This window comes from Elgaria multicarinata, chromosome 14 (genome assembly GCF_023053635.1).
Source record: "Elgaria multicarinata webbii isolate HBS135686 ecotype San Diego chromosome 14, rElgMul1.1.pri, whole genome shotgun sequence".
Classification (NCBI taxonomy): Eukaryota; Metazoa; Chordata; class Lepidosauria; order Squamata; family Anguidae; genus Elgaria; species Elgaria multicarinata.
In genome coordinates, this window is record NC_086184.1 from 11,015,591 (window position 1) to 11,037,910 (window position 22,320).

At 40.8% G+C, this 22,320-nt stretch overlaps 1 protein-coding gene across 1 annotated transcript; it reads left to right on the top strand.

Moving 5' to 3' along the window:
• The first annotated feature begins 685 nt into the window (after positions 1 to 685).
• LOC134408639 (nuclear receptor coactivator 5-like) lies at positions 686 to 22,074 on the top strand. Its single transcript, XM_063140993.1, has 11 exons — positions 686 to 831; positions 2,189 to 2,256; positions 5,617 to 5,649; positions 7,079 to 7,159; positions 8,974 to 9,056; positions 9,205 to 9,331; positions 12,749 to 12,948; positions 13,618 to 13,893; positions 14,969 to 15,190; positions 17,508 to 17,645; positions 21,739 to 22,074. The coding sequence occupies exons 2-11, from the start codon at positions 2,198 to 2,200 to the stop codon at positions 21,795 to 21,797; spliced, it is 1,278 nt and encodes a 425-aa protein (XP_062997063.1). The 5' UTR covers positions 686 to 831; positions 2,189 to 2,197; the 3' UTR covers positions 21,798 to 22,074.
• The last annotated feature ends 246 nt before the right edge of the window (positions 22,075 to 22,320 follow it).

Sequence of the window (22,320 nt, forward strand, 5' to 3'; positions counted from 1 at the left end):
GAAAAGGAGGACAGGGCTCCTGTATCTTTAACAGATGTATTGAAAAGGGCATTTCAGCAGGTATCATTTGTATATATGGAGAACCTGGGGAAATTTCCTCTTCATCACAACAGTTAAAGCTGCAGGTGCCCTGCCTTCTTTTAAATCTGGTCACAGTATAGCTGCAGTATAGCTCCTGCAGCTTTAATTGTTGTGATGAAGAAATTTCACCAGGTGTGCCATACATACAAATGACACCTGCTGAAATTCCCTTTTCTATGCAACTGTTAAAGATACAGGAGCCCTGTCCTCCTTTTCATATGGTCACCCTAAATCGGCGTCCTGCAGCCTAATCCTATACGTATTTATCCCACCAGGGACACCCCCCCCCCCACACACACACTTTATATTCAGTGGTGTTTATATGCAATTAAGTGTGCCTTGGACGCAATCCAGGCCTGGCCGCCGCCGCAAACCAGGCCTGGCGTGGAAGGCCGCGCCATTGCCATGGAAACCAAGTAGGCCGCACTAGGCCGCGCTCGCCTTTCCCTCGCCGAGGCGCCTGTGGCTTAGTCTCGCTCTGCCTTGGCGTTGGGGGCGCTGTACGAGGCGGCCGCCTCTCGCTTTCGCCGTCAGATAGACAGCCGTAGGATGCTCCGTCGCGGCCGCCCGCGGAAGAGGAGGAGTCGGGGATGGGCGGTAGCGTGTTTGTCTTCGATTCACACAGCCGCCGTTGTCGTCGTTCCCCCGCGGTCTTCACCGGGTTGTAGTCGCTTCGGACAGGAGAAGGGGAGAGAGGAAAAAGCCGAGATTGTTGGGGTGGGGAAGGAAGATCCTTGAAGCTCTGAAGGAGTGAGTTGGGGCTGGATTCCTTCTGGGAGGGGGGCACCAAAGTGTCACCGGGGGTGGTGTGTATATGTGTGTGAGAAAGAGATCCGTGAGAGAAAGACTCGAGGAGGGGGTTTGGCGTCCCGCCATTTCATTCTTTTCCTTATAGATTTATTTCGCAAAGAAAAATCTGTTTCTGATTATTTATATATGGGGGGGGGGGTCTGGGCTTATTGTGTATTTTCCCCGCAAAGAGCTCAGGGTGGCTTTCTTGGTTGTTTCCTCCCCCACCCGATGTGATCTTCACAATAACCCTGTGAGGTAGGGCAGGCTGAGAGATGGTGACTGGCCCAGGGTCACTCAGTGAGCTAAGTGGCTCAGTGAAGATTTGAACCTGGGTCTCCTTGGTCCTAGTTTGGCGCTGTAACCTTTAGCCACATTGGTTGATTATGAATATGTAGTGTGTGGGTGGATGTAGATAAATATATATATAAAAAGAGGAACTGCAACAAAAGCTATTAAAATGTATTGCTATTTTTATTCTGTTCTGCTTTGCATTTTTCTGTGTTGCAATTATGATTGAAGATTGTATCCAAATTGTTGGCCTTTTTGAAACATTTTCCTTTCTCTTTATCCCAATATTGGCCAACGTTTTTCTCCCCCAACGATTCTAACCCCAAACAACAAAAGGGTCCCATTAGTTACTGGGGCAGGCTCAGTTGGAGGAACTGGAAGGGAATATGGAGTTACGGAATTGGGTCCATTGGCATCCTTTGGGACTAGGCAGATCTCTAACAGAAAGTATGTGTTTTTAGGCTAAAAAGATCACTGTGGCTTTTACATGGCAGGTTGTCTTCTTCTTCCCCAATATTGCCTTTTTTAAGTCTAGGCTGCGTTTCACTCCTTTGCTTTAGCAAAACATCTCCAAAACCTTCCCCACCATTTTGATCCATATTTTCAATGCTTTTGTTTTTCCCCACAACATATATAATCATGTTGAACTGGAAACCTGTAATTATATGTTGCACTTTGCTAGGCAGATGTTCCCCAGAGAGGGAGAATGAGCATGCAACCTTTCTACCCTGCTGTGATGGAAACCGTGGGGTGTTGGTCTATACTGGATATATAAAATCATTGGGGTAGAAGACATGAAAAAATTATGTCCACTGCTCACCCACTTACAGTGGGATAGCTCCTATCCAAGAATATCTCGCGTAAGGTATTGTTGTTCCTGAGCAGAGAGAAAGGTAGTTCTGAATAAATGAAGCAAGTTGCAAACCACAGGGGAATGCAGAAATAAATAAACGTTGATGAAATAACTTACAGTACGAATGTTTTTAAAACTTAATTGTAAGAAAATTATAGCTTTTTTTCTATTTAGAAATTAAAAATGTCTTCATGGGTCAAAGTAAACACAGACCAAGCACAAACACCTGATCCCGAAAAGAGGTAAAAACAAAAATTAATTTTCTGTGTGTGTTTTACAGTTTGTCTGTTTGTTTTTAAAAGAATTGGTTAGAATTTTCATAATCCTGGGAGCTGGCTTAACATTGTTATACAAATACTTCCACTTTAGAGGGTTCGTAAAACGCTCTTAATTCTTTTTCCAATGTAATGATCATTTCATTTTAATGGTAATGCAGTTTATGCTTTTTTGATGCTCATCTAAATAGGTTGAAGTTTGTGTTTAATAGTACAGGAGATAATCCCATTGACGTCATTGAGAGTTCTGTGAATAGATGTAAGCACAAATGTAAATCTTTTAAAAATTGGTCACTTTCTAATGTGCATTAGAAATGACTTTCTCCCCCACCCCCTTATTAATGTTAGTGTCCACATTTATATATAATGGTAAACCCAAATTCCTGGCTAATCCTGATTTAGTGTGACCAAGTTGTGTATTTGTTATTCCCGCTCTTGTGACCATATAAACAAGCCAGGAAACAATAGCTGCATATTATACCTGAGGACAGAATCCTGATTTGTTGCTTCCAAACAAACCAGGTTTCATAAGCCATCAACAAACCATAGCTTGTGATCCCGGCTTGCTTTGGAACTCTTGCTGACAGACTCCATGGTTGCTGCCATTTTTTTTGGGTTGTTTTTTTTTGCTGAAATGAAGATGAAAACCCATGAGGATCTTGCAGGAGGTGGTTAGCAGGCATGGGTAGTCTCCTCACATTTTTGAGTGATCCATGGTGGGTTAGCATGTCGTCTGAACAGGCCCTTGGAGTTTCCAGCCAGACAGTAAAGTGGGTGTTTCCATCCAGTGACGAGGGAAATGCAAGATAGTAGGGGAGCACTGATGTCCATTTTGTGGCATGATCAATTGCCATGATGACTGATTCCCCATGTAGATGCTGCACAGTGAGATTATGAACAACCACCATACAGTTTTAGGTCTACTACAGCTGTGCTATCTCCTACAATTAAATGGGAAAAGTAAGGCAAGTGAGCTTTTAAAAATTAGACCCAGTTCCTGAAACAAGTTCTTGGTGTGGAGGAACAATACTTGTAGAATTTGATTTACTGAAGAATAGCAATGACCTTCATTCCATTAATGGAACTAAAAATAGCATTCTCAGCTAGTTGTTAGCAACTGGTGTGTTGTAAGGTATCTTGATAGGTTAAGATAGATCCTCATAAGTAGGCCCCTTAAGCGTATTCCTTATCTGGAAAAGTAGCTCCCTTTTGCTTGCCTTGCCTTGATCTTTGGCAGTTATTGCTGCAGCATATTCCTTGGCACTGTTGGTTGTTCTTGGGGATCCTACTTTGTTTTCTAGTTGCTTCAGTACTCCAGTTAGTACATATCAAAAGTGTGGCTTGGTAGGGCACTTTTGCACCAAGAATGACTTGAAGAGAAACTTTGCTTAGAGTAAAAGGTTGAAGTTGAATGCTTTATTTAGTACCATTAAAATGTTGGTGACTGTAATGATCATGGACCTTTTTGGCTCCTGGGACCTTATACTTCTTTGCACATTTAGAGGGGCTTCTGCTTCAGATCTGTGAAGGGTTCATTCAACATGCTTTTCATGTTCTAAGTTAAACCATCTCTTCATCAGCAGAACTGAATGTGTGTTTTTTATCTGTACTTTAGAAATAGTTAACAGCAAATGAAGCACAACCAAGCAGCTGTCATCCTTATGCTGCCTGTGGTACTTGACAGATCATTCCTTGACTGTACATCTGTCAGCCTGTTTTTTGATGGCCTTCTCTATACCTGTGCGGACTTCAAGCCTTGCAGCTTAAGCAAATCTGTGTAGAGTAGCTAGATTGTTTAGACTCATCTGGAAGGGGGGGAAGAAAAGGTGGTGGCACTTCCCTACCTATTATTATATGACTTTAAAATACTACGTTGTATTTGATTTGAAGGAATTGAGTGATAACTCATTGGCAGGAGTAGCATCCTGCAATTTCCTTAATCATCATTTCTCCAGCCTCTTATTCTCTCTCCATGTATAATGCAGTATAACTTGCTAAAAAGAATTCTTTATTACAGATGCAATCCTATGCATGTTTAGGCAGAAAAAAATTCTACAACACCCAGCATTTCTATAGTTGCTTTGCTTTTCAATGGTCTTCTGACGTTTCATACATTTACTGAGAAATTCTAAGGGCTTGGAGCACTGTCAGCTGAGTGTTCCAATACTGGAAGCTCCATCCTGTCTGCAGTGCAGGAGAAATGGTGGAGACATTTTTTTGCCTCTCTGTCCTCCAAAAGGAAAATTTTATTTATTTATTTATTTATTTCATTTATATCCTGCCTTTTTTCCTCCAAGGGACCCAAGGCGGCATACATAATCCTTCTCCTCTAGTCAGGGCTAAGAGCCAGTCTAACTTTCCCTATGCAATGGAGGCATGGTTGGGGGCTGGGATAGCCCTCAGATCCTCATTCACTCCCTGCTCACCATCACCACCTCGACATTCCCATTTCTCCCTCTCTACAAGGTTAGAGTCCCAACTTCATAGAGGAAACCACCACGGAAACCTCTGCAGTGGCTGGGAGGAGCCAGGAGTGCAGCTTTATTATTATTATTATTATTATTATTTATTTATATAGCACCATCGATGTACATGGTGCTGTACAGATAACACAGTAAATAGCAAGACCCTGCCGCATAGGCTTACAATCTAATAAAGTTGTAGTATTACAACTGTAGCTTCAACGATGTAAAATACCCTCCGAGGTTGGAGCTCTGTCTAAAACCTCAGAGGATTTTTCTGAATAGTCCTATGGCCCCTGGGACTATGTCTAGGGACCATAGAATTACTTACTTAAATAATGCCATTTTTCTCTGAATAAACAGATGCATTATAAAGGAAATTTCTCTAAGGATTTCTTTAGTAAAGAGATCAACATTTAGTATGTCTTCGGTTAGGTCTACCTGAAAAGCTTCTGGAGGGCTTTCATAGACCAGTTTTATCTAGTGTAGGAAAAACTACCTTTCCTTCCCCCCCCCCCCCAAAGTGCATCAGAATATTACCTACTTTATCTTACTTTTGACATGCCAATATACATAAGCTGTATTTCGGAGTAATATGCCATAGACGAAAGATATCAAAGTAGACTAATGGGTGAATTTGTACGCATAGGTTTGCTGAGAGACATACAGATAATATCTGGCTTCTGTTCCACTGTATGTACCATGTAGCTTCTTGTTCTATCCTTTCTGCGTCGTGTGATTGTATAAGGCATGTGTGTTCAGAGAAAATCTGTACCTTTTACTATAGCATTGATATAATGACTCCTGTTTGCAGTGTAACTTCTGCATAAGTTAACCTGAACTCTTTTTGTCATTTTGGGTCCAGGCATAGACCCGGGTGGATTCCACGACTTCTGGAGTAAGTAATCCACAATGCATGTGTTTAAATTCTTAAATAGCATTTTTAAGAAAAACACTTCAAGCACTTTTTAAGACTTATTTGATGAGCAAGAAAGTTCCTTTATTTCAGTTGTGTGTGTGTTCTCTGAACAATAGTAGCTCAAGGTGTGTTTTCCTTCCTTGTTTCTCTTAAGTTACGCTAATGTGATTTTCTTTCAAAAGTGATCCTTTTGCTTAGTGACAGGACAGGCACAATGTTCATAAGTTTTCACAGTGTATTTCAAGATTATGCTCCAGTGTGGTGTGGTGGCTAGAGTGTTGGACTAGGAGTCAGGAGATCCGGGTTCTAATCCCCACTCAGCCATGGAAGCTCACTGGGTGACTTTGGGCCAGTCACAGATTCTCAGCCTACACCAAACTAGGGTTTCATGGGAACATGATGAGCCCGTTCATGGCAACCTCTCCTTATTCTCCATCTGCCTTGGGGCAAGAACAAGTGAATTAGGTTTTTTCTATGATTCTCTATTCTTGCATTTGTCATTTTCAGTCAGTCAGTTGCTTAGCCTAATGATTTTCATGTAAGTCATCTTTGTGTGGAAGTAGTATTGTATTCCTTACTGGAATGTATGCTTCCTGGTTAGTCTGTCTACATCTTCAATTTTCAGAGTGAGAATGTATTTCTGTGAATACTTCTCAATGGCTAGCAGCTAGAAGTGGTTGAGGAAGCAACCAGCTAGTGGGAATACTGGTGAACAACTGAGCCTAAAAGAAGGTGGCACTAACTTATTTGTAGCAGTCCCACATTTGGGAGTGTAATGCCCTCAGTGTAAAGCCTTCTGAAAAGCTTCTGGCAGAGTTGGGAAGTGCTTAGCCTTCTTGTTGACTAGACATGATTACATTAAAAGCAAAGCTAAAGGATGGTTCTCGTTCCTCTCTGGACCAGGTCTCTTCTGTTTGCTACAGAAAGCATCAGCAGAAGGAACGTCTATAAAGAGGTCCTTTCAGGGATGAGTTTGACTTCTGAAGTGTTTCGTTTCAGGCAATGGTGTTGGGTAACCATCCTTATGTGGTGTATCCCTTTGTTCCAACTCTTAAAGGAACTTGCTGGAACCAGGGTAGGAAAGGGACAGAAGATCTTATTCTCTGTGCTGGCATGATTTGCGAAGCAGAAATCACTGTCCTTGATGTCCTCCGTCAGTGTCTTGCCAGATAAGAGAGAAAGTTTCAAGCCCCATTCTGCACTATCTGAAGTAGGATTCAGAATTCCATGGGGAAAATTCCTCATCCTCCTCATATTATTATTATTATTATTATTATTATTATTATTATTATTTATTTATTTATTTATATAGCACCATCAATGTACATGGTGCTGTACAGAGTAAAGTTTTACTATAACCAAATGATTCTTCTGACACTCCTTATCTTGTATTTCTTGCTCCTTTCAGCATAAATCCTTACAAATCCTTTCAGAAGAGCTCTTACTCGCCTCCAGATGGTTATTCAAAGGACTATGAAGATGCTAACAGGTTAGAAGGGTTTAACGATGGATTGAACCTAAATGTGCATGAGATATTTATTCTCTCCAACTGGAACGTAACTGATGACCTCAAGCCCTCTTTTTGGCATAACCGTTGCATCCCAAAGCCAGCCCATGTGACTCTTGCAACTAAAGGTGGTTTTTGGCATGCATTAATTCCATTAGAATCTGTGGCCTTTGTGTATAGTGCTCAGTATTACTCAGACAAAACACGGTTTCTCATGCTGAAATTGCCCTATACTTCAGAGCTCAGTGGGTAGAGTATGTGATTTGGTTAGAGGTCATGTGAAAAAACTCTAACTGAGACACTAGAAAGCCACTGCCAGACAGTGTAGACAGTATTGAGCCCAATAGTAAATAGTCTGCCATGGTAGAAGACAGCTTCCTATATTTCTACATTCTATTTAGTGATTTACTTTCAGTTTAGAAAGTTTGCAAATGCTTTACCAGAATTTATGGACCAAATCTCCTAAACAAATCGAAATAATCAGGGAAAAAAAACAGCACCACATGTATATGTACACAAACACTGATACCTAACAATACATTCCCATATGATTTATATCTTTTTTATTTTACACCTTCACATGAATAATTTCTGCTTCCGATTTAAAGTCAAATTAACAACCCTAACAGCCACACATCCCACCATCCCATTGTCTCCTTACATTCAGCTTTAACATTTCCCTGATGTCAGCGCTTCCCTAGATTTATTTATTTATTTATCATATTTATATCCCGCTCCTCAGCCAAAAAAGGCTCTCGGAGTGGCTTACACTTAGCAAAAAAGACAGTCCCTGCCCTCAGGCTTACAGTCTAATAAAGACATGACACACAAGGAAAAGGAGTTCAGGAGGGAAGAGGTAAAGAGAGAGAGAAATTAAGTGGACTGGGGAAAGGGCTGATGGGATTGTCCTGCTCCCGAAGGAGGAGAGTCCAACTAGAGCAGGCCCCGATGTTTCCTCGGCCTGCTCCTGTCCCCTCGGTCCTTCTTATTCCCCACAGGACCAAGATGGCAGTTTGCCCTGTGGGGGTGGGGGAAGAGTCCAACAGGAGCAGGCCCCGATGTTTCCTCGGCCTGCTCCTGTCCCCTCGGTCTTTCTTCTTCCCCACAGGACCAAGATGGCAGTTTGCCCTGTGGGGGTGGGGGAGGAGTCCAACAGGAGCAGGCCCCGATGTTTCCTCGGCCTGCTCCTGTCCCCTCGGTCTTTCTTCTTCCCCACAGGACCAAGATGGCAGTTTGCCCTGTGGGGGTGGGGGAAGAGTCCCAACAGGAGCAGGCCCCGATGTTTCCTCGGCCTGCTCCTGTGATTATGCATCAAGGCTCACTCCCACCTACCAACCCCTGTACACAGATAATAAGATGATGTATGGTAGAGATTCCCCTTAAATGTGTATGTATGAGAAATTTGTTTCAGTTCATTTTTGATCAGGACTCAGATGCAATCTGCTGCCGAAGTCCATTCATTCCCAGTCTTGCAATGTGATTCACAGACACACACCCCCAAAGAAATATGTTCAACAGCCATCCATATATTTGAAAAATGCACATTTTTGAAAAATGCGCACAAACACACTTTAATCAATTTGAGGAGGTACGTGCATTTCAAAAATGCACACAGTTGATGCATATATTTGGAAAAATACACATGGATTTTCATGTAAAAAGCAGAGAGAGAGGAAAGCTTGCAGTCTGATATGAACTTGAGTCGGAATGAGATTCGAGATTGAAAGTTTTGCTAATTTGAACATGATTAAATGGCAGAAAAAATGTTTTAATCTACCTGATTTGTTCATGCTTAGCTTTGAAGAACTCTTTGGACAGCAGTATCATCCATCAACAGGGAATGAAGATAACTTTGAGAGATATCAATATTCTCAAAAAGGTAAGATGTTTTCTCTTGTGGCTCGTGATTAAGTAGCAGTCGGCAGCACACACACACACACACCGCCCCAGCATCATTTCGGTTTTGCTTCTTAGTCTTAGCAAAGAAAGGGAGTAATGCACTTCAACATTTTTGGATATTTCGTTAGATGATGACTATACCAAGGATGTTCATCGGGACAAGCTGTACTTGCAGTTTTACCAGCAGATAGAGAAGGAATACGACAAAGACAGACCTTCAGACTGTGTCATTGTTTCCATCAGCAAGGATCAAGCGTGAGTCTATTTATTTATTTTTAAAAAGGTGCACTTAAGGATTTTAGCTGAGCTTTGAACTAACAATGTTTAATTTCACCTTTTAACAAATAAAAGTAGTGAATGTTTTTAGGGTTTTTGTGCAAACCTCTTATGGTTATGTGTGTCTAATGCCCACACTACACATGACAGCAGCAGACCTGTGTCTTTAAATTTGCGTGTGTCTCATTCATATATACAGCAGGTATGGGGTTGTGCTCAGTCATCATAATGTGTGAAATTGAAGCTCACTTCTCCTTTTGGAGCCTACCTGGGTGACGTACCTAGATGGATGCAGTAGAGATAAAAGTAGCAGGTGGGAGGAGGATTCAGCATCCGCCACCCACACTTTACCTTCAGCCCTTTAACTGGACCCACACCCACTGTTTTACATATGAATGGGAGTGACCTCCATTTTAAAGATGTGGGTTTACCACTGGCTAGTGTAGTTTGGACCTCAGTCCTGTAACTCTTGCAGGATTTCAGCTATTCATTTTAATTATTATCAGACTGGAAGGTGTTGTTTTTTTTTAAAAAAAAGGAGCATTGTAAAATCTAATCAGTAATTTCTACAGTAATTTCAGACTTTGCCAATTGACTAGAAAGTTCTATGTAGAAAACGGTATTTAACAGACATCCCTCATTAACTTACATGAATCTATGAAATTTACAATATTAACTAAGATCCGTCTACTGTTTTTGCCTGCTATTTTTTTTTTAATAAACACCTGCACTGGGACATTATCATTATGTTTCCTTTATAAGGTCACTCTTCTTCAATTACCCAAATATAACTTGCATGTCCCCATAATTTTTTGGCTGAATGGCGGCATAAAGATCCTTAAATAAATAAATAAATAAATAATGCCATGTTGGAAACCAGGTGTTGTTGTTGTTTAACGCATTTGATCACTGTAACATATTTTTTAAGGTAAAGGTTTGAATTAAGTTGTGTATAACTAAATGAAACCAGTTCATGAAGTGTAATCTAGATATTCAGGACTATGGATATTTGTAAAAGATAGTAGTTGGGAAGTTCATAAAGATATTCCATCAATGTCTCACCATCACTAAGAACTCAATAGTTGCTTAAGTTGATTTTGAATGCCAGAAACCTCACTACAAGCAATACCTTCAGTATTCGATATTTAACATTGCACGTTGCCACTTAAATATGTATTTGCAGTGTCATACACAAAGCTACTTATTTTGGTTTTACCTCAGAGTAACACTTCAGGTTTTGTGTTTTTGACAACTTCTAGTACAAAGATATTCATCAGATCAAGACAAATTTGATGTCTCACGTCTCTACCTTTGTTAAACAATGAAAGTTTGGGAACACCACAATATTTCAATCAAGCTTTTCTCACCTTGTCACATTTGCCTCTGACCCTTTAATCTGTTGTAGTATTAATGTTAACTAGAGTTTCTTAATTTGCATCCTCACGCCATCCCCCCCTCCCCCAAAAAAGCTATTTCTGGTTTTCCACACAGTGTTCAAGCACATTTTAAGTAATAAAACCAATGGTAGTCTCTCTTAAAGTACCACAGTTTGCTGTAAGTTTTCACTAAACGAGTTCAAGCGGTTTATTCACATAAAATATAGTGAGTCTGCCTGATGATATTTTAAAGTATCTTCTTAACTTCCTCTGTCTACTATGCCACTAAAATAATATAAGGAGTCTATAATATTTTTAAGTGAAATATTTCCTTGATCTCTTCCAGTTTCCCATCCAATACTAAGTGGAGGTGTTTGATACCTTTTAGTCTTTTCATCCATTTTCTCTTGACATTAGCAGCCTAATCTTGGGAATCCATTTAGAGCTAGATATGCTAGAGGTGTTGCTCATTTTACCTTATGCAAGACAGATTCCTACAATCTTTTGAGATGTGGCTTCTTGGCCGCCTTTCTGGTTGTATGACCTCCTACAATTTTAATCTGGAAGAGTTATTCCAAAGTAATTCACTAAAATGTTTGTCGAAATGTAATAAAATTTCAGAGGCAGGTGAGGTTTAATGCATGTCTTTTAAAGCATTCTTATATTCTGTAATCAATTTCAACATAAATAACTTGTGTTACACTTCGTGAATATGGGGTTTTAACTTCTTGGATGCAAAGTGGGTGTTCTGTGCGTTGCAGTAATACTTTTTATCATCATTGAAGGTCCAGATAAGTCAACCAATATTTATTTGGAACTGTTACAAAGGGCAGGATAGCCATGATAAACCGCATTGCATCTTTTCCTTGAGGTAGATGGCAGCCATTCCATGTCATCTAGCTGGATAAACTCTGATGTTCCTGCTCACATAACTTTAGCTTTTGTCCTGGAGATAGAAAATAAAAAAGCCTTTGAAATTGAGTTCATGTCCATAGTTAACATGGAATGATCCAGAACAGGAGGCTAGTTCTATTAATACAATTCCCCAACAATTAACAATGTAAAGTGCCAGTATAAGGTAAAGAAAAAATGTGATACCATAATCCGATGGTCCTTTTCTTAATTACCTTGAAATGTAATTCTTGCCTCCCTACCTACTTTGTTCACACTTTTTTTTTTACTTTCAAAATATATTTAAAATTCTAGAATAGGAAGCAAACTTGCATTTGGTTACTCCTTGTAAGTCATGGTCCTATTAATCATCTGGTGCTAAACAAGCTTCCACACACACACTTCCAAAAGACACAGCTTCTTGTTTTACAAGTATGCAGGAATCCACACTTAAGTGTGTTCTATCTATGAATTAAACAAATGTTCACAAGCTTCTCAGTGGTACAAACTTGAAGCTGCCTTGCAGTTGCCATTTAAAATGAAAGCTGGTCAAGAATCATTTTGTGTTCTTGTGCTACTTAACTACATTACAATGGAGATTGTGCCAGGTTACTTGTAAGGCAGTCCATCCAGTCCAGAATTTCACACAGCTCTGCAGGCAATCAACGGTTATACTGTTCCAATTTGTTATTTTGGAGAAATCTGTTTCCCATTGGGGAAGACCAATTGGCAAGAAAGTATGTGCGTGCGTGTTTGTGTGTACGCACATGTATGTGTAGAAGATAGAGTTTAAAAATATACACTTATAGTAACATTTATAATATGTTGTATGACTCTAATTTTCAATTATCACTTTAAACCTTAACTTCTGTATACACACACCAGGCTGTTGTTTGCTCAAGTGACTGCTCAATTAATACTTAAGACTACAATCCTAAAATACCAGATCCAGCCATTCTGGCCATTTCAAGTGGATTGGCTGAATTCCAAAGACATGCTGCTAACTTAACTCAGCTTGTATTCTTGAGTCTCCTCCATGCACACAGAATGGAAACAACTAGAACACTGGCACTCTTTTTTAAAAAAATTATTTGTAAAATAACCTGCTTCTTCTTCTTTTTCCTTCAAGGGAATATTCAACAGCCATAGGCCATCGGTTGCAGGATCATGGCCTTGTGGTGGAAATGATATACCTTACATCTGAATCAGGTCTTACACGTGCCCTCCAAGAAGTTAAAAATGATGGTTCCCCCTTTTGTGTTCTTGTTGAACCATCTAATGTAGCACTTTCCTCTTGCACCGTAATCATGCTTCATCAGACTATCAAAAGTAAGTTTAGCTTCATTCAGAAACGTCCCCATTCAAAAAATGCTATCTCGGCCTTTTCAACACACAAAATAGTAAAACATATCACAAGTTAGAATTATGATTCTAACTAAAAAATAACACCCCTTCAAAACATTGCTGAATGTGCTGAACAACAAACAATAAAATACTTTTCAAATTTGTTTTAAAAAAGCATACAATTTTACACCACTTCTATACTGAGCAAAATTTAATTTCTTCTTGTTGTTTTTAACTTTTCAGTCTTAACTTTTCCCTTCTATTGGAAACAATAAAGTAGATAATTTACTGGGTGTTTTTACCAGATTTTTTTTTTTTTTTTAAAAAAACACTACTTCAATCACTAATTCCTTAATAGCATTCCTTTATTCAGGAATGATTTTATAAAGTTGCCCCTTGTATGAAATTAATTTATCTTAAATGAGCACACAAATTAGACATTTACAAAAACACACCTCACACTTAATAGAACTGAACGTGTTTGTGTTGAATCATGAACATATAACTTTCAGTTAAAAGCTGAAACGTATTAATGATGAATCAGAAGTTGGCTTTTAATGTCAGAGTCTGAGTGGTGCAAAAACACAGCGTTTTTGTGTTTGTTTTGGTTTTGATGTAACTTTTTAAAAAGCAAGGTATCTCTCTTCTTCATAGTACACCGTAATATGCCCATGGAGGATGCATTGGCTCTGATAGCTAAAGAGTTTGAGAAAATAATTGCTGAGCGCGAACAACAGGAACGCACAGAGATTTCACACAAAGCAGCTGATCTGGCGGATGACTACCTAGAACGGGAGCTCTATGAGAGTTACCATGTGCCTCTAGGCATTAGACATCTCCTCTTTCTGTTAAGTGAGGGAAAACATTTATATGTGGAAGAATTGAACTCAATAAGTGACTACCTGAAGACCAGGAGAAATAAGCTTGAAGGTATTCATGATTTCCCCACCTGTTCCCCAAGATTGTCCCTATAAATCCCACGATTACAAAACCATCTCTTGGGTACGCTCTATATAAAAACTGCAAATACAGAACGTGAAGGTTAACCCCACCCCACCCCAAATCTGTAAAATCTCTCTACATCTATGAATGCAAACATTTCTTAACACTAGCTTAACTTCGACTTTGTAGACAAAGGCGTCTCCGTACACTTAGTTTTATAATATGGAATCCATGGGTAATATTTCCAGTACCTCTTTTCTGGGTGTGTGGTGGTGGTTAAAATGGATCTATACATTTGTATGTACTTAACACAACATGCATGCACACAGCGGCTCTGTACCCAGTAGACCTTTCTACTTGCCCTTTCTTTATGCCTTCAAAGCATATTCTTGTTGCTCTGTAAGAAGGGAGTCTTTAAGCCCAATTCACACTGCAGTGGGGGGCGGGATGTTGCCTGTCCCTATTGTGTGGGAAGGACTTTACTATTTGCTAAGTTGCTTTTAGTGATAAAAGGCAGGCTGCTGCAGGCAAAAGGAGCGATAGAGCTTCCCATTCAGTAGTGGCTCCCGAAAAGGGAGCCGCTCTCATACCGTGCAGGAGCAGGAAGTACTCTGTTGATGGACCTCATTCCACAATCCAGTAGTGGGAAAAGCTTGGTGCATCTAAACGTCCTGAAGAGCAATCACTTCATTGCCTGTCTTCTGGTAGCACTCACGTTTCACTTGGCAAAAACCATTACATGTATAACAAAAATTAGATTAAGTGAAATCGTACACTCGCAAAAACAACGGCAGACCCTCGGCACTTACTTATATTCTACAAACTGGAAAGTCTAGAAGCTTGCTGCTTTAAAACAAACAACAAAGCTTGTATAACTTTTGTAAATCTAACTCCAATAATCATTTTTTAAAAAATCCTAAATACTTGCCTGTACAAACGAACAGGCGGTTAAAGAGAGTGCATTATTCCCATAAGAAGCAAAACTACAGTCGTTGCTATTAACAAATCAAGTGTCCACTAATCACTGTGTATTGCTTGCTAACTCTTGGTTCTCCTAAACTAGGCTTTGTTGCAGAAACAAATGCTTTAGCTGCTGCAGTTGAAGACACTGTGTATCCAGCAAGTGTCAGACCAAGTACTAGTGCTCTCCCCCAGACTCTAAGCAAACCACCACCACTTCTTCCAACGCCTGGCCGAAATCCTGTATTAGGCCAGTCTGCTGTACCTTCAGCTAAACCAGCTTTGTTGGGTGAAAGACCATTGGGGGGTCTTCTTCCAACACCAGGTTAGTAAAATGGTTAATCATAACTTTAAAAAAAAATACAGTGAAACAAAGGGGTGGGGGGACAGACGTGGCTGTGGCTGACCAAAGCATCGGAGTAATGAGCAATGCAAATCAAGCATATATGATATGCACATGTTACATATACCGTGTAAAATACCCTATATGGCCATACCCTATATGGCTCGGGTCCAGTTTATTTGAAAGAGCGTATTCTCCCTTATGAGCCTGCCCGTGCTTTAAGATCTTCTGGAGAAGGCCTTCTTTCAGTCCCACCATCTTCACAGGCGCGCTTGGTGGGAACATAGGAGAGGGCCTTCTCGGTGGCTGCTCCAGTGCTCTGGAACTCTCTTCCCGGGGAAGCTAGGCTGGCTTCCTCCTTGATGGGCTTTCGGAAGCAGGCTAAAACTTTTTTGTTCCAGCAGGCCTTTGGAGAATAATCTGGCCCTCCATCTATGTTAATTTCTTATAATTCTGTTGTAATAATAATAATAATGATAATAATGAAATCACTGTTAGCATTAATGATTTTAATAATACTTAAAATAAGGACCATACTGGTAGATGGCTGGCTATTTGCTCTTGCTGAATAGCTGTTTGAAAAATTGCCTTCTCCAATATGTGCTTGTCAGATATTAATATATTATCAGAGGCAAGTTTAAGAGAGATATAAGAGAGGATCTTCTCAGTGACTGCATACACATTTCAGAAATTCTTTCTCAGGAAAACCAGTCCAGTGTCTTTTCTGATGGCCTTCAGTCTATAGGTGAAGACATCTGTTTAAACAGGCCTTTCACCTGTCAAGTTGATGGTGTTTTGGTGTTGGGTGATGGCAGATGGTTCATAGGAAGCCACTCTTATCTGATCCTGCTCTTTATCTATTTGTTTTACACGTTGGTATTTTATTTTATTCGCCTTGGGCGTATAATTGCAGAAAGACAGGATAGTAATGGTGGTGTTTCCAAGTACTTCTGGATGAAGTGGATGATCCAGATCCATTTCAATCAGGCTTCAGGCCTGGTTGTGGGGCAGAGACTGCTTTGGTTGCCTTGGTGGACAATTTCTGTTAGGAACCGTGCAGAGGAAAGTGTCCCTGTCAGTTCTGCTGGACCTCTCTGCAGCTTTTGATACCATGAGCTGCGATATTCTTCTGCACCAGCCAGCTGGGATGGCACTTGAAGGCACTGTTTTATGGTGGTTCCAGTCATTGCAGGGGCAATTTCAGAAGACGATGCTGGGGAACTCCTGTTCAACACCATGACCAGCCTATGGTATCTTGAGTATCCAAGGCAGTAAGCCTGTGTGCATCAGTTGCTGGGAAACATGGGTGGGAGAGTGCTATTACACCGTGTTCTACTTTGTTGGTCCCTGGTCGACTGCTAGTTGGTCACTGTGAATAAAGTGCTCGACTAGATGGACCCTTGGTCAGATCCAGCAGGGCTCTTCTTATGTTCTTAACAGGATTCCATCTTGTCCCCCATGCTTATTTAACTTAAACATGAAACCTTTGGGAGAAGTTGTCTGGAGTTCTTCTGATTTGCATACCAGTATGCTGATGACACCCAACTCTATCTCTCCTTTCCATCTTAATGTTTAATGTTTTAATCTTTGGAAACCACCTAGGGAGCTTCAGCTATGGGGCGGTATAGAAATGTAAATAATAATAATATAATTCCAAGAAGGCTGTTCGGGTTCTAAATTGGTTTCTGATGTCAGTAATGAACTGGATGAGGTCAAGCAAATTGAAGTTCACGCCAGACATGACAAGTGTTCCTGGTCAGTCAAAAGGCAGATCTGGGAATTTGGATTTAACTTATCTCCTTTGGGGTTACACCCTCCTTGAAGACTCAGATTCACAGTTTAGCTGTACTCCTGGACTCCGCACTGAACCTGGATGGCCAGATTTCAGTTGTGGTCTGAAATCCATTTGCACAACTATGACTAGGATGCCAACTGCATCCATTCCTGGAGATGTAGGATCAGGCCATGGTGACACATGACTTAGTTACATCTTGTTTGGACTTTTGTTATATGCTCTGCATGGAGCTCTTAAGCTGATTTGTCAGTTTTTGAAATAGGTTTTAAGGGGTGATTGCTATTTGTTTCTTAATTTTATTGGTATATTTTAGTTGATTTGATTTTTAAGTTTTGATGATAATTTTATATTTTGATTTGTATTTAATTGTTGCTAGCTGCCTTGAGCACCATTTGTGGTGGAAAGGTGGGGCATACATTTAATAAGTAATAATAGAGAGGTCCTGATGTTTCCTGTTTAGTCAGCTTTTTCTCTTACAAATACCTTCTTTCCTCCCCAAAACAGCACTGGCTGGTCCGAAGGGCAAACCTCCGCCTCTTCTAATAAAGTCTGCTAAAAGACCCATCCTCCTTTCTCCTTCTCCACATCTGCCCGCAAAGCGACCGCTGCTTGGTGGCAGACCTGGCCTGCTGCCAACACCAGGTGAGAGAACTGGATAGGTTTGGTGTTGCATTTGCAGGAATGAAGACTGCTTGTTTTGTTTTTCAGAGTGCCATCTCCCCCTGTTCATGCAAGTCAGACTGTATGACCTAGTAGATGGTGTGTTAGATTTAGACCTGGGTTCAAATGCCCACCTGGGTATGAAGGTGGTTGGGTGATCTTGAGGTAATTGTGATCTCTCAGACCTGACGGAGATATGTACAACTGCAAAATCAGGGGCATTGTGGAAAGGCAGCGGGGCGGTGAGGCAAGAGAGAGTTGCTACATACACTACTGTGAAGACCTTGGGAGGAAGGCTGAGATGAAATGTGACCAGTTAAATGAATAAATACACTAGGTGCCCGTGCCTCCTGCATGAGCTGGGTCCTCCATGTGGACTACCAATCCAGCGGAGGTTCTACCCTATTCAGGTGTTCTCCCTCATTCAATCACAGTTGTGTGAGGAGGAGGAACAAGACCATGCTCACTGGCTCCACCTCTTCTGCCACATCCTTGCCACCTTCCTCACATCAGTGGGGCAGGGTGGGGAGGTCTGAAGCAGGGGGCCGGCTCTCTGTGTGTAACCTCCCTTTGCATTTTAGAATCCTGAGAATTCACAGTTCTAACTCACTTGGGGAGCCTGTCACAACTGTTCCCCTTGGGGCTTCTTTTTACTTTTCTCTACAAAGGATCCCAACCATGGACACAATCTGAATATCTCTGTCCCCTAGTTCTGTGGTTTTATGACCTTTTTTTGGGGGGGGGGGGGTCCCACAGCAACCAGCTTGGCACTCTGTGTACCTTTTAATTCACCTTTTTTATTTCACCGCTGCCACCATATAACTCTGTATCTTACCTCAGATAATTAAAGAATCTACTCCAGAGTAAAACAGAATAACATTTATTTAACAAAAAGTAAGTTGATGCATTTGATCAGGCTTTGTGGTTTCATTAGTTCAATATTTATTTGTTACATTAAATATATCAGGGTTTTCTTGCCTGCTCTACCCTTTAAATCAAATCTAACTCCTCCTGTCCTTATTCCCCAAATAATAAAACAAGACCCTACACTATCTATTCCCTTCAGCAGAAAACCCCAACTCACTCTCACTGCCAATTCTCAACCCTAACTGCCATTCCCCTTCACACACTTGACTCCAACAGCCAATCAGCATTCACTCCAACATTCCGTGCACTCATTCCCCCTTCCCAACAGAGTTAACCACTTACCATCCTTACCATATGATGCCCAAACAGCATTTACAGTACAGATATTTGGAACAAAAGCAGTGAATCATCACAGTGGCGACCACATCCCCCACTTCAGATCTTTCTCACTGCACACCAGCACATGAAATGCGGCACAGCACCATCCTGTTCTGCCCCATCACATGATGAGGGTGAGTGCCCAGATACAGCTTCTGTCTGCGATTTCTGCCCGCTTTTGGGAGGAGGAGGAGGACAAATAAGCTGTTTGTGAGCAGCCATTTGCATCAAAGTCCCAGGTCATTCAGGGGAGCTTTCTGCATGGCAGAGGGACTGAGCTTGTGCTCCTACTGCTATGCTGTTTCAGCACTGGCCTCTGGTGAACATGTAAACTGTAGCTTCATTTCTAATTGACCGTGGCAAAGTGATTCAGTTTCTTATTTTAAACTTGGTTGGATCTCCTGTGAACAAGTTTCCTAAAGAGATAAGAACTCTCCTTTGCAAGGATTCTTACTTTAGTCATGCAGTCACTCCAGAATATTCTTATCACTGCATGCTTCTTCAGAAATCGTTGCAGTTTCCAAGTACATCTGTTTCTATTTATGGTAACATGAGGAAGACCCCTGGTTCTCTTTCGTTCTTGGTGGTTTATGTAACAGAGTATTCCCTTATCCAAAGCATGTTTAAATGTGTGTTTGCTTTTAGGAGACGATAAAACTGGATGTGTTTTTCCTTAAAAGTTACCTTTCAGAAGACAAATTAATCTTTGACTAAAATAGAAACCAAAATAAATAAGGAAATAACTTCCTACAGGTACTATAGAATACTGGTTTGTTCTTAAAACCTTATCCAATATGACCAAGCATGTTGTTCTTTGTCAAGGTATTTGCCACTCCTTTCATTAGAAGAACAGAGGAAAGAAAACAAAAAGAGCCTGTTTCTGGTGAAAGGGTTGGTAAAATATGCTTGATAAAGACCGATGCATTCAGAACATGTGGGTAAACGTTTTGATTTTCAGCAGCACTAGTGAATGTTTTCCTCCTAGCTTTTCTCCTCTGAATTAGTCCAGCTTTTGTTTCAGACTTGCTATTAGAGCAATGTCAAAGTATAAAATTCTGACTTTAGAACTGTTTCAGGTGGAGAGGCCCTTATTTTATGTCCTTCAAATGCTAAAAGAGCTGAAGCATTGAATAATGCTTACACCACCAAACCATGTTTGGTATTACATGAAGGAGCCTTAGAATTGAGCATCCCTCCTCCTCTCATGTGCTATATGATTCAGTTAGTTATTTCCTCTTTAGTTACTGCAAAGTGTATTTTGCCATTACATCCAAACCAACAAACTGTGCTTAGCACTTGCCTTCCAAACCAGGATTGTAAACCATGTTTGGCATTATGAATGAACCAGTCCACAAAGCATTCCATGCACCGTAGAACTGCACCAAGAATAGGTAATTAGGTTTCTCATTTCTAGCTGTGGGGAGATTAGTTGGGTTAATGTATCCTCGTTTATTGAAGGTGTGTCGATGTGAAGAAACTAAGAAGTGTGTGAAATTTTAGATACTCCAAATGCGGTGATCTGAGGGCATGTCTCTAGGGTGTATTCTATGATTTTGTTTCCTTTTTTAAACCTCTGCCGAACCTCAGTCAAAATCTATTTTCCTTTCATGACTACATCCTTCAGGATGACAGGAATCTTGGGCTGGAATTGCTTGAATTTCCAGGATCGAGACTTGTGCTCACTGGGCAAATTTTACTCTGAGGTTCAGAAATAGCTAAACAACAACAGAATATTGCATTTCTTCTTATACTTCGGCATTTCTTTTAGCAAAAAAATCTCATTAATTAAATAAAGCGCTTCAAACACCAGGATTGCTGTGGCCACTAGCTGTAGTTTCCTGGCCTGGTATGCCAGATATTATTCAGTCTTATAACGTCGTGCCTGAGTCCAAACTCATTACAAAGCTCTGAACTTCAGATGCCCCTTAGTAATAGTGACCTGAGGCAGAATTCAGTTATGAGCTGAGATAGGAGCCAGTGTTCTTTGCATGCATATATCTTTAAACAGCACTAATAGCAGTTCATGTTTCATATCAAGTAGTATAGGAGAGAATTGAATTTTACAGTCCGGTGGATGTGGGCCAGGGCTATGTGCAATCCGCGTCTGCAGCCTTCATGGCTGCCAAGAGCTTGGAAATATATCTGAGCAGTGTCAAAGTTCAAAAAGGGGGAATTGCCGCTTTTGGAGCATCTTCCACCCCCACCCAATTCCTCCCCATTTTCCAAGAGTTCCATCCAAAATGACACAAAAGGCCAAAAATGACTTTTAGAATAAATTGTACAGAGTTAAGACCATGCTGGTAAATGGTGTGATCACAGGCCTTCCTAATTAAGAACTCCCAAGTTTGACTGAGCCATAACAGTGTATACTCCTTTTTCTATCGATGGTGATCAAAAGGAAGAGAGGGGTATAGCATATTGGGTTTCTAGCTCCCTTAGGATTCTGGCAAGGAGGGGATGGGGTGAAAGAGACTGTGGATCAGCCAGGCTCCCCCAACCTGGTGCCCTCCAGAGGTGTTGGACTACAGCTCCCCCCATGGCCTAGCCAACACCTCTGGAGGGCACCAGGTTGGGGAAGTCTGCTGTAGGAAACTCCAGTGCATGCAGAAAGTGGAGAGTTTCCCTATTCTGGCTGCCATTTTCTGATTTGCACTGAAGCATTCCGAAGTAAGGGAATGGCTTTTGTCCCTCTTGTGTTTTGATCCAGTCAAAAGGCTGTCTTTTAACTGCCCTGTTGCCTAGGGAAGGCCAATTCCCATTCTGACGATCTTTTGTTCTAAAATGTGAAATGTTCGCTGTCTTGCATTGCTTATTCTTCTTCCTTTCACAGCTGCTCAGGCAAGATCAGCACAACACCATTGGGTACCAAAGCCGAAGTTCCTGGCTTGATTGGACACCTGGATTAATAATGGAATAAACTGTAATCCCTGATGGCAACAACCCTCTTCCAAGACAGCAGAGCTTGACAAATGTATGTTGTTAGTACACCGGACAAGCTTAAAGGCGTATCACTTTCTGTTGTACACATTCCTGAGAACTTCCTTTTTTCTTTTTTTTACTTAAGTGGAAGAGTGAAAATAGGTGTTTGTGGAAAGGTCCGTATAGTAGGCTCCCAATACTAATATGTTTAAAACCAGTATAATCTCCAAATAAATAATTATTTCCACACCTTGTCATTTGATTTCTTTGTGACTTAAGCTCCGTTTAGTTAACCATTTCATATTTATCTGGTGCAAAGCCTCTTCCTTAATGGTAGGCAACCTCTTAGTCAGACATGAACTCCTTTTGGAAATATTTTGCTAGCCTCTTGGCTAATAGTTTCGAACCGCTCAGTAGCCATCCTTGTTCTTTGCTCAGGAAATCAATATGAATTACATTTTGTGTTTTCTGATGTGAAGTTTATAAGATGCAG